The following is a 12,413-nucleotide window of genomic DNA, read 5'->3' as shown; positions in this document are numbered from 1 at the left end:
AGATGTCTACGGATCAACAAGGAGCGCAGCAGCAGTCACTAGAACAGTCATCCATCGAGTCACCCCAGAGGACTAGACCACCCTACCTGGAAATCGGAACCCTGGGTACGCCCGCCCCACAAAATAGCACCACCTTAGACTTGATGGCAGGACCTAATCCTGCATAAGAGGATCCCCAGTCCACACGGCCACATGACCAACCAGTACTTCCCACTCCCACACCTCCACCAAGAAAGGCCGAAAGGCAGACCCCACTCCCCACCCCTATACCACTACGAGGAGGTCCAGAAGGCAACGGAAGCTACAAATAATTTTGGACATGAACTTACAAACAAGGGAAGGAGGAGGGGGTGGGGGAGAGATAAACAATTTTTTAAGGGGGGGATGAATCTGGTGATATGTAATTACACCACTAGGTCACCAGGGGTCATCCCGGTGACCTTGTATCTTCTTTGGCTTGGCTTCGCGGACGAAGATTTATGGAGGGGGTAAAAGTCCACGTCAGCTGCAGGCTCGTTTGTGGCTGACAAGTCCGATGCGGGACAGGCAGACACGGTTGCAGGGGAGAATTGGTTGGTTGGGGTTGGGTGTTTCCTCCTTTGCCTTTTGTCAGTGAGGTGTATATAAAGCAGTCCAAAGCTACAGTCTAGGCTTCCAGGTTTGTCTTGCAGAGAGACAAGACCTCAGTGTACATATTAGTTTATTAAAGATGTCTTATACTCACACTGCTGGTGTGGTTATTGTCAGAACAGTGTTCATTGGAAGATATATTACTGACGTTTCAGGCCTTTGCCATTCTGCAGAGTTTAAGTGAGAAGGCGGCAGGCACCTGCATTAAAAGACTGGGGAGAAGGAAAGAAAGGGCAGGGGAAGAATGCAGGCCAACAGACAAAGGGTGATCATTGAAAATGGAGCACCTGCCTACATTTTGTCAAACCTTGATGAAGGGCTCAAGCCAAAAACAGTAATGTATCTCTATCTTTGCTGTATAAAGTACACTGTTTGACCTGCTGAGTTTCTCCAGCATTGTTTTACTCGCTCCTGGATGAAGGTCACCAAAGAGAAGGGTATGACAGAGAGAAGGTTCCAGTCAACAGCTGATTTACTGACCAGGATCTTGGAGAGGTTCTGTAGCTTCTCTGCAATGTTGAGGAGTTCATTCAGGATCAACGGAAAAGTCAGCTGAAAATAAGGAGAGTTGTCAGTGAGATCTTTCTTGCTCAAACAGATATGCATTTATTTCTACCCTCATGGATGTCTTAAGCCAAGAATATCCCCTGTAGTGTCCAATGCAGTTAGTGCGACGCTATTACAGTGCCAGCAACCTGGGTTTTGATCTGGCGCTGTCTGTAAGGAGCATATATGTTCTCTCCATGTCTAAGTGAATTTCCAAGTGAAATGTCTAAGTGAATTTCCAAGTGAAATGTCTAAGTGAATTTCCAAGTGAAATGTCTAAGTGAATTTCCAAGTGAAATGTCTAAGTGAATTTCCAAGTGAAATGTCTAAGTGAATTTCCAAGTGAATTGTCTAAGTGAATTTCACCATCTCCATGTCTAAGTGAATTTCCTCTGGGTGTTCAGCAAAAATATACAGGTTTCAAGTTAAATGGGCGTACTTGGGTGGCAGGATTCTCAATGGCTTCTATCATGTTGGAATTTTAAAAATAAAATGACAAATCCTGCAGAAATCTAATTACCCAATGGCACAGGGTGATCCCAGTGTACACGGGAATCAGGGAGAGATAACCCTGAAAATCACTAGAAGGTGGGGGTGGGGGGGACTCAGGGTCAGACAGCATCCATGGAGAGGAATGGTCAGCCAATATTATGAGTCAGATGCTCTATTAAGACTAAAGCAGAAAGGGGAGATGGCAAAAATTAAAAGGGCAGTGGGATGGTAGGAGAGGGCTGGAGAGGGTCCAGGAGGTGATAGGATACTGGACAGAAGGTGAGAGATATGGAGAGACAGAGGGGAGACCATGGGGGGGGGGGTGGGGGGTTTGATAGATTCTTGGGAAGGGAACAGGTACAGGAGAAATGGAACTAGAAAGATGGGGGTGACAAACATGGAAAGTTCAATGTTGATGTTGGGTTTAAGACTGTTAAGGAGGAATATGATGTGTGGTTCTTCAAAGTTACGTTCGTCCTTACTCTGACAATGCAGGAGGTTAAGGACAATCGGTGGAAATTGAAATGGTTGAATTGGAGTTCCAGCTTGGCAAAGCACAGGTGCTTGGTGTTCACTAAATGCAAGTGCTGTTGATGCCAGGGGCTCCAAACGTGCCATTTAGTACATCAATTCTGGAAGTTTCAGAATTGGGGGATAGTGAGGTTGTTCCTTCTACAGAACCCTTTGGCATTGCTTGGACATAGCTCAATGGTTAATTGATGAGGGGTGGGGGGCACGGGAGTCAGCTGGATAGAGTCATCACATATCTTCCTGAAGCGTCAGTCTGGACTCGCTTGTTACCAGAATCCACATTCAGGTTCTTGGACGCCGGTGTCAGGAGTTCAGCTCATGTTTGCCCTCAACTCCCACACACTGGGTTAAAATCCCACAACTGCCCTCTACTTCACCAGACAGCCATGGGATTTTAATGCAATGGAGTGCCTTGCTCTGGTGGGCTATCACTGAAGGAAGTCCTCCAGTCAAACCAAGCACAGCAATATCCTAGAGCAAGGTGGAAAAGGCCATAATCGGTGGGTGTGCATTGGCTGATGCATAGGGAGAAGTGACATGTGGAGCAGGGATCTGGTCTATTCCCCTGAGGACAACTTTGGAGAGTGCTGACCTCCCTGTGCCACACAGAAGACTCAGCAAGGTCTTGGGGTCATCCCTGGAATGGTTCTCAGTTCGCGGACTTCCAACTCACAGGCAAGAGTTGTTGTCTGTACCATTTCCCCACACACACACGCTGATACATTAACTTGCATACAGATATATATATATATATATATATATACACACAGATGTACACAAACAGGTTCAAACTTGTATACACATATATTTACATGCACAGAGTCTGGACACATGAGTGACAGAACCGACATAGTTTTCTGGGAAAGATTGGGCAGGTTAATGAATTGATTCTCAGGGTGTGGGCATGGTGACAGCCCAAAGGGAAATGATAGTAGGCCAACTTCAGAAAACAGCCAACTAAGCCACTGTCGCTCTAGATGAACATGGGCCCAGCAAGATGGAAAATTCCCTTCCTCACGTGAGGGTTTTCACAACAATCCAAAAGTTTACTGCTCTGGCTTTTTTTTCTCATTAATTTTTCTCTCTGAGCAGGATGTGAGATCATGGACTGAGAATACTTGATCTGGGACCCGTGACTCAACAATGATGTGGTGGGGGCAGCTCCTCACCTGCTCAGAGATGCTGGTGAAGTTTAGATCATCAACACCGGTGTTGAACACATCCTTTGCAATCTTCTTGCCCTGATTATTCAGTAATACAATCCCCGATAAATTGACATTCAGATTTTCAAACTGGCTTTTAATATCCTCAGTGTACTGCAAAAAATAATTATGAATTACTGAATTTCAATAAAACAATCTAAGAATAAAGTAACTAGTCCTACAGCCCACAGACAACTTCCCCTTCATGCAGGGCCCACCGACACACTCTCTTCCTTTTAGACTCTCCTGTGGATACTCTCCCCATCATGTATTTCATCCCCACATAGAAATCCCTTCCAATGCCCATGGACATTCTCCTCACCCACTAAAACACTGCCCACATCACCTTCTTCCCCCTCATGGATGTTACTCACTACACATCACTGTTCATTCACTCCCTCCACCCTTATCCATTGAATTTCCTCCACCAGAGACTCCCCCTTCACAGAATATCCCCAACTCATTGAACTAACCACAGTAGATGGGCACTCCCAATCCAAGATGGTGGTGCTTGTGTTCAGCACCAGCCATGAGGGCTGCAGAATCAGGGGGAGCATCAGACCTGTGCACAGCATCAGAAACGGGGAGAACCCCCCCCCCCTCCCCCACTTTGAGTAGAAGCATAGGAGACAACCCTCCAGGATGGTGACCACAGTGGCAGACCAGCATGGGGCTCAGTGGCTGAAGGACCCTGCAGGGTAGGTGACTACGGCAGCAGACCAGCAAGGGGCTCAGTGCCTGAGGGCAACTTGTGGTCAGGGGACCCATACGGGCTGCTGAAGACTGGCTCATGGGAACTAGGTATCGGAATCACCAAGGATTCGAAATGGTGCAAAGGATAGGAACCAAAGGGCCTCAGGTGCTGAAGGCTTCCTGATCGTATCAGGGGTTTGGATCTCGAGCTCGGGTTGCCGATGGATTAAATAGGAGTCTGTGTGGCTACAGAGGTTGCGGGAGCGCTAGAGGTGAATCCAATAGATACTCTGTGTCTCTCTTTTGCTTCCCTTTCTCCTATTGTAAGGGGAACCCAGCACTGCTCATGGCAACTCTTTGTTTGCCCTATGGCAAACAGAAGATAAAGGATATCACGCATCTTACATTTTTAATGTATTATTACGTGAAAATTAAAATAAACCTTGAACATTGAATCTCCTCCTGCAGCCCAAGAGACATTCTCCCCTTCACAGAATATTCCCATCCTGTGAATAACCACAAAAAAAATGGGCATTCCCAATGATCACAGATTCTCCCAGTCCCCACTGAAACAACAAATAAAAACCCAGGCCAATGACAGGGAAAGTATCTGAAAGATTCCTTTGCAATCTCTTCAGGAGGTCAGAACCGGTTCAGTAGAACACTGTGGACCTGAACTTGGCAGTTAATAAATGACTCTGCGTCTGATCATCCCAGTTCAGAGCTTTGGGCTGAGATTAATTCTCGACCCCTTCTCAACCCCTTAAATTTTACCTAAAAATCGGTCAACAAAATCCGACTATAACAATAATATATGGTATGTGTACTTTTATGATTATTGAAACTAACACAAATTAGCAGTTTAAAAACTATACAATAAATATTATTTACATACATGTATTTCTTAATATTTATATATAATTTTTGTAACAAAATGTGCATGAAAGAGTAAAAATGCGTATGTAATATTTTTCACATTTTTGCAGCTCTCACACATCTGAAGTCTATTGTTTTAAGGTGAGCAGAGGAAAGTTTAGGAGAGAAGTCAGAGGTAAGTGTTTTTTTTTTAAATTTTACACAGAGAATGATGCATTCCTGCAATGCATTGCCTGGGATGTGGTGGAGGCTGGTACAAAAAAGGACATTTAAAAGATTCTTAGATGCAAGAAAAATAGAGGCTTTTGGGTGTGAGGTAGAAAAGAATTGGATTGTTGTGGAGTTGGCTTAGATCGGTCGGCACAACATCATTGGGTGAAGGGCCTGTGCTGTTCTGTGTTCAAAACAAGAAAGTTGTTTCCATTTGGCAGGTGAGACTAGAAGGGGCCAGAGCCTCAAGATTTGGGTGAGTGGATTTAGAACAGAGATGAGGAGGAACTGCTTTTCCCAGAAAAGCAGTACACGCTGCCTCGTTTAATGGATTTAAGGCACAGCTAGAAAGATTTATAAATAGGAAATTAAGAGTTAGAGGGAAAATACAGATTGGTGAAGCCGAATCCACGGTCAGATCAGCCACGATCTTATTGAATGTTGGAGCAGGCTTGATGGGCCAGATGGATGACTCCTGCTATTCCAACTCCATACATACCTTGCTTAAGTTCAAGTGCTCATCCAGGTTAAAACTTTTCCCCAGGTTCAGGGCTTTCCATGCTGATGTGTTGTTCTGGCAGTTGCTGTATACAGAGGAGGAAGTGGACACGTGAGAAATCACAAAGCAAGCAACATTGCACAGGTACTGCGCCATCCAAAAGGCATTCAGACAACTAGGTGGATCGGAACGGCCGAGAGGGTTACACAGACAAATGGAACAATCTCAGATGCGGTGTCCAAGAGGACTGTGGCCAAGTTCTGGGAACGGGGCGACACCCAGGGGATTGTGTGTATGATTGATGGTCAAAATCATGTTTTACTTTAACGTGTAATACTCTGTAATAGAGAGGCGGTAGCAATTACTGCTTTTTGTTTTAACCATACAACATGGTAACAGGCCATTTTGGTACATGAGCCCATGCTGCCCAATTACACAAAGAATATTCCTTCAAACACATCAACAAATCAGATTATTTAGTCCAGTGGTTCTCAACCTTTTTCTTTCCACTTTAAGTAATCCCCATGCCATGGGTGCTCTGTGATTAATTAGTAAGGGATTGGTTAAAGTGGTATGTGAGTGGAAAGAAAAAGATTGAGAACCACTGATTTAGACAATACAGTGAAACAAAAAAGTCTGCAAACATTTGACTGTAGTGAAAACACCAGCTCTGGAGGAACTCAGCAGATCACGCAGCATCCATAGGAGGTAAAGATATACCTGTATAACCATCCTTTTGGGCTTCAGCCCTTGAGGAAGAGCTTAGGCTCAAAACATTGGATATATGGATATATATATTTTTACCTCCAATGGATGTTGTATGAGCTGCTGAGTTCCTCCAGCATTTCTGTGTTTATATTTCTGTCAATTTAATCTTTTGCGATAATTCATTTCCAGAAATACTTCAGAAGTCAGGAAGTATCTGTGGAGAGAGACACAGAATCTACGTTTCAGGCCAATGACTCCTCACTCCACTCACTGTACCTGGATCTCAGATGGCTACTGGGTTCCCTACAATGACTGCACTTCAAAAATACTGACTTGTAACAATGTGTTTGGGACATTCCAGAGACTTTAGAATTTTTAAAATTTAAATGTAAACATACAGGCACTTTCGGCCCACGAACCTATGCCACCCAATAGATCTACAATTCCTGGTAAATTTTGTTTTGAAGGGTGGGAGGAAACTGAAGCACCAGGAGGAAGCCCATGCAGATGTGGAAAGAATGTATAGAGCGTGCAGGATTTAAACCCCAGTCACTGGTGCTGTAACAGCATTGTGCTAACCAGTATGCTATGCCAACTGATCCGCAGCTCCTCTATTCAGAAGGAGGATATGGGGTTCTTTCTGGTACAGTGGTTCTGTAACTCAGAGTCACGAGTTCAAGCCCCGCTGCAGCAGGTCAGCTGGGTTGTTCTGGGGACCACCCAGTCATTTTGCTCCTGGGCTTGGCTATGGGTCCAGGCAGCAGGCAATCGGGGGTTCAGCCTGGGCTGACTGCCTGCCCATCTTTCAGGGTTACGTCTGTGTCCGCGTGTCCCTGGAGGAGGAACACACAGTTTCCATGGGTATGATGCGGGATTTCCAGGACCAGTAGGTGTCATAGGAGCTCGAATATATTCTGGATGGTGAAGACAGTGTGATAGTTTGAATGTGTAAATAATGTGCAAGTGAAAGAGTCTATTATTGTATTAATGTGATTTCTTTTAATCACTGAGTAAAGCACATTTGTAAAAGGGCAAAATAACTATGGCAGGTCCGGAACTTAATTTGAAGTAATTAAACAAAAGAAAAAGCACACAGATGCTGAAGGAACTCAGCCAGTCTCACAGCGACCATAGGAGATAAAGAAGTATTACCGACGTTTCAGGCCTGAGCACTTCCTCAAGGTAGGAGTCAAAAAAGAGAAATGGACATCTGTATAAAAAGCTGGGGGGGTGGGAAGTACAGACCAGCAGACAAAAAATGTTAATTGGATTGATAAGAGGAGAGGGAAAAGGGAAGAGAGAGAACTGGGGGAAAGGCAACATGGGGAAGAAGAAGGGAGCTGGAGTTAAAGCCATCCGGTTGGAGAGCGCTCAGATGCAAGATGAGGTGTTGTTCCTCCAGTATGCAGATAGTTTTGGTCTGGCAGTGCACAAGACCATGGACAGACATGTCAGCAAGGGAAAGGAACAGGCAATTGAAATGGCGGACCACTGGGAGATCCATGCTATTTGCAGACAAAACCAAGGTGTTCAACAAAGTGATCTCCCAGTCTGCACTTAGTCTCTCCAATGTAGAACTACCCACTGAGCGTTTCAGGCTCCTTCCCTTTAATTCAGTCTCTCTCTCTCTCTTCCCCTTCAGAGCCAAAATCAATTCTCACCTTTCCTCATCATATTCAATTAATACCTTTTGTTAGTCTGTACTCCTCCCCCTGCTATTTTCTTCCCCTTTTCTCTCCCCAGTCTTTAATTCAGACTCCTGTCTGCTCTTTGCTTATACCTTGAAGAGAGGCTCAGACCCAAAATGTCAGTAATATCTCCTTTATCTCCTATGGATGCTGCAAGACCTGCTGAGTTCCTCCCGCATTTACAATGTGGTTTTACTACAATCACAACAGCTGCAGATTTTTGTGTTTCAATCAAATTAAAAGGCCAATCTTGTTAACAGTAAGCACAAACCCAAATTCTGGTCTAATGATATTTGGAAAGGGGTTTCCACCTTCCTCAGCCAACCTGAGCTAATGTGACCTACCAACCGGCCTCCCAGGTCTCAGGCAAAATTGGACAACTATAAATCTTGGCATTGCCCTTGACATTGATATCCAGTGAGTGAATTAAAAACCACTAACCGGTACACGATGCTGATGTCCAGCCTGGTGTTGAGTCCGACCATCTGTTCTAAGTTGAATCTGTTCATCAACCCTGAGTTATTCATTGCCTATGACAGAAGGAGATGATTCAGATGGTCACAGCTCTATAGGGGATAACCCTGCTACTTCTGTGAACTTGCACACATCTCCAGAAAGCACCCACCCCCCACAACCAATCTGACAGAGGCAGCCTCTAGGAGTTTTCATTGTGAAGGATAAAATGAAGAGGAGTGGTGAGCAAGAACTTTTAATTCTTGGGAGAGAGGTCAGTAGTCAGGAGGCGTTGAGCATGGAGTTGTTGGTGGAAGGCTTGGAAGAGGATTGAGGGACTTGTTTGCAAATCCAGATTGCTGCCCGTAAAAGATCAAACTAAAGGTATTGGAAGGACAAGCCAAGGTAGAACATACACAGTAAATGGTAGGGCACTGAGGAGTGTGGTAGAACAGAGGGATCTGGGAATACAGATCATTATTCCCTGAAAGTGGCATCACAGGTAGAAAGGAGAGGTTTTGGTATAATGGCCTTCATAAATCAACGTATTGAATATAGGAGTTAGGATGTTATCGTTAAAGTTGTACACGACATTGGTGAGGCCAAATTTGGTGTATTGTGTGCAGTTTTGGTCACCTAAGAAAGAGTGTAGGGAAGATTTACTAGTATATTGACAAACTGTGTAACAGGGAAAGGTTAAACAAGTTAGGAGTTTATTCCCTGGAGCGTAGAAGAATGAGGGGACATTTGATAGAGGTATTTAAAATTATGATGGGTACAGATATCGTAAATGCAATTAGGCTTCTTCCACAGAGGGTAAGTGCGATGCAAACTAGAGGACATGGGTTAAGGGTGAAAGGGGAACATTAGGGGGAACTTCACACAGCGAGAGGTGGGAGTGTGGAACGAGCTGCTAGCTGAAGTGGTGAATATGGGCTCAATTTTAACATTTAAGAAGAATTTGGACGTGAGAGGTAAGGAGGGATATAGTTTAGGTACAGGACTAGGTGGGATAATAGTTCAGCACTGATGGTGTGGAGGAAGCATGGCGTCTCTGCCTGTTTGGAATGTGTGTATTGTGGGTGGTCATGTGTTCTCCCCATCTGAAACTTATTTGGAAGTCACATCACCCTGTCGGTCAAGGTTGGACTCCAGCCACTAATTAGTGCACACCTCATCATTGGCCTATTTAAATCACCTAGGGTCATAATTGGCTAGCAGCACCATTTAGCACTGTATTTAGTACCACCACAGAGCACATTCCCTCTCTGCCTCATGATCCAAGCCCCGGATACCACTCCACGCCAGGTCACTTCTGTTGATGTCGCTGAAAGGGTCACAGGTAAGATGTGTACTTCAGTGAAGCTGAGCTGTAGTAGTGCAATAGATCAATACGCAGTAGAGCCACACCCCTGTTGATCAGGGAACTGGGAGCATATGTAAGAGTCCCTGTTTATAGTGTGTAAGTAGGGTCAAATATAGGTTTACCATTGTCGGAGTCTAACTGATGCCCGAGGTGAATGTCTGTATCATCACTTAATTAAATTAGTAATTGTGTACCATTTAACATTCTCTCCTGTTTGTTTCCCTTGTGCTAATAAAAGTTATGTCTGATTATAACACTTGTGCCAAGACTAGTATCTCTGTGAACCCAATGAACCTGATGCTCTTCCCAACTCGTGTTACGAACCCAGAGGACCTCAAAGCCCAGCAGCAATAGATATTCACCAAGTGTTTTTTAATTATCTTCAAACATGAAAACAGAATCACACTTTAACATCACTAACCTAACTTAACCCACTTCTAATTCTACGTATGTAATGTGTATGTATAAGTTCAGAAAAGTTCTTTGATTCACAGTCCAATCTCACTTCTTAGTCCTCCAAGTTGACTGGTTGCAGGCAATTCTTATACTGTGCACAGAATTTAACATTTATGAAGTTCACCAGGCTTTGGTGCTTGAAAGGTAAATGGTTACTGCTCAGGAAGGTTCTTGTTGATTTTCAGAGAGAGATTAGTTGTTCGCTGGACACCCACAACTGATTCCTTTTAATCAGCCACTTCAGTGACTTGCGGAAGAAACTTGCCCCAGAGTTTATTTTTGTCTCTCTTATTTCTCTCATCTCATCTTGTATGAACCACAAGGGCTTTGACCAGACTGAACTAAGCACTCACAACCCAGCTTCCAAATGGGGTTTTTCCACAAGCATGTCAGCTTGTGCTGTTCCAGTCCCAGCTGTTGCTACTGACTGTAAAACTGCAGAACTGATTTTTTTCTCTCTCTCAGAGAAAGCCTGTTTGACTCCCTCTCTGCTTGCAAAAAAACCACGACCCTCTTAGAACATCGAACAACAATCCCAGACAGCCTACGGATCTGAACCTACTCCTCTGAGTTCTTTCATCTGTTGCTTTTCAAAACACAAAAATCCATTAGTGAAGTCTCTTGGGCACTCCCCAAAACTTTTGCAAAGGCTCTTGGAGCTGGCCTGTCTAGCTTGAGCAGAGCTCCAGTATTTTAAATTAGATCTGTTTTGAAATGTTTGTATGTGACATACACTAAAAAACCTGCCCCAATTTATCTCCCAAAAACATATCTATAATCGTTACGACAGGCACAAATTAGAAGGGCCTGTTTCTGTGCTGTAATGTTGTATGAGAGATAGAAATCCTCAACTCACCGAATAGTGTCCCAGGGAAAACCAAAATAAATGGAAAGGACCTGGAGATCTTACCTGCAGCAATTTCTCATTGTACCAGGGTCTACACACCAGTGTGTAGATGTTGCCGCCCACAAAGAACATGATCAAGACGAGAAGCATCAGGAGCCAGGAGAAGATGAAACTGAAGCCCACACCCCTGTTGGAGCAGAGATGAGAGACAATGAGGGAAAATCTGTAGGGAAGGATGGAACATACCAAGAACACTCCCAACTTGGACTGAAGACTCTCTGGACTTCCCCAGGCACATAAATGAACATTCACCTACTTCCTGATTTTTCACTCCCCTGGCATCGCCCTTTGTGACTTCTAACCATCCGCCAGAGATTGGTAGGGTATCTGAATAGTCAGGGTATCAAAGGTTATGGGGAGAAGGCAGGGGATTGGGGCTGAGAGGGAGAATGGATCAGCTCATGATGGAATGGAGGAGTGGACTCGATGGGCAGAATGGCCTACTTCTGCTCCTATATCAAGGGTTCATGGACTTCCATCCTTGGACTCAGTTGCATGGTGGGCTCGAGTAGCTAAAACTAAATAGACCAAACCCAGAGGACATCAGACCACCAATGAATGAACATGAAACCTGGAGGTGAAAGGATAATATCCCCAGGAGAGCTATATCATCCCTTCAAACCAATACAACTTTTCAAAGTTTAGATTTATTGTCAGAGTACATAATGTATTTGTTGGGGTCTTTCATGGCTTGGTTCAGCATCATGCTCCTATACCCCAACAATGAAGACGCTGTTTACATCCGGTACCGCACGGATGGCAGTCTCTTCAATCTGAGGCGCCTGCAAGCTCACACCAAGACACAAGAGAAACTTGTCCGTGAACTACTCTTTGCAGACGATGCCGCTTTAGTTGCCCATTCAGAGCCAGCTCTTCAGCGCTTGACGTCCTGCTTTGCGGAAACTGCCAAAATGTTTGGCCTGGAAGTCAGCCTGAAGAAAACCGAGGTCCTCCATCAGCCAGCTCCCCACCATGACTACCAGCCCCCCCACATCTCCATCGGGCACACAAAACTCAAAACGGTCAACCAGTTTACCTATCTCGGCTGCACCATTTCATCAGATGCAAGGATCGACAATGAGATAGACAACAGACTCGCCAAGGCAAATAGCGCCTTTGGAAGACTACACAAAAGAGTCTGGAAAAGCAACCAACT

The 12,413-nt window shown here is 44.6% G+C and overlaps 1 protein-coding gene across 5 annotated transcripts in view; it reads right to left on the bottom strand.

Annotated features, from left to right (window-relative positions):
• The window catches only part of LOC138744306 (prominin-1-A-like), an 83,057-nt gene that overhangs the window by 28,747 nt on the left and 41,897 nt on the right, over positions 1 to 12,413 (bottom strand). For all 5 annotated transcript variants that reach the window (XR_011345438.1, XM_069900218.1, XM_069900217.1 and 2 more), the window contains 5 exons: positions 11,261 to 11,384; positions 8,517 to 8,605; positions 5,680 to 5,764; positions 3,369 to 3,515; positions 1,111 to 1,182 (listed from right to left, as the gene is read on the bottom strand). Coding sequence is in view for 4 of the 5 variants with exons in the window: in XM_069900218.1 (XP_069756319.1) it covers positions 1,111 to 1,182; positions 3,369 to 3,515; positions 5,680 to 5,764; positions 8,517 to 8,605; positions 11,261 to 11,384 (517 nt within the window). In the remaining variant the exon portion in view is untranslated. The remainder of the gene's footprint in view (positions 1 to 1,110; positions 1,183 to 3,368; positions 3,516 to 5,679; positions 5,765 to 8,516; positions 8,606 to 11,260; positions 11,385 to 12,413) is intronic.

Source organism: Narcine bancroftii, chromosome 10 (assembly GCF_036971445.1).
Source record: "Narcine bancroftii isolate sNarBan1 chromosome 10, sNarBan1.hap1, whole genome shotgun sequence".
Taxonomy (NCBI): domain Eukaryota; kingdom Metazoa; phylum Chordata; class Chondrichthyes; order Torpediniformes; family Narcinidae; genus Narcine; species Narcine bancroftii.
The sequence above is the reverse complement of the archived record's forward strand: the minus strand, read 5'-3'. Positions and strand labels throughout refer to the sequence as shown.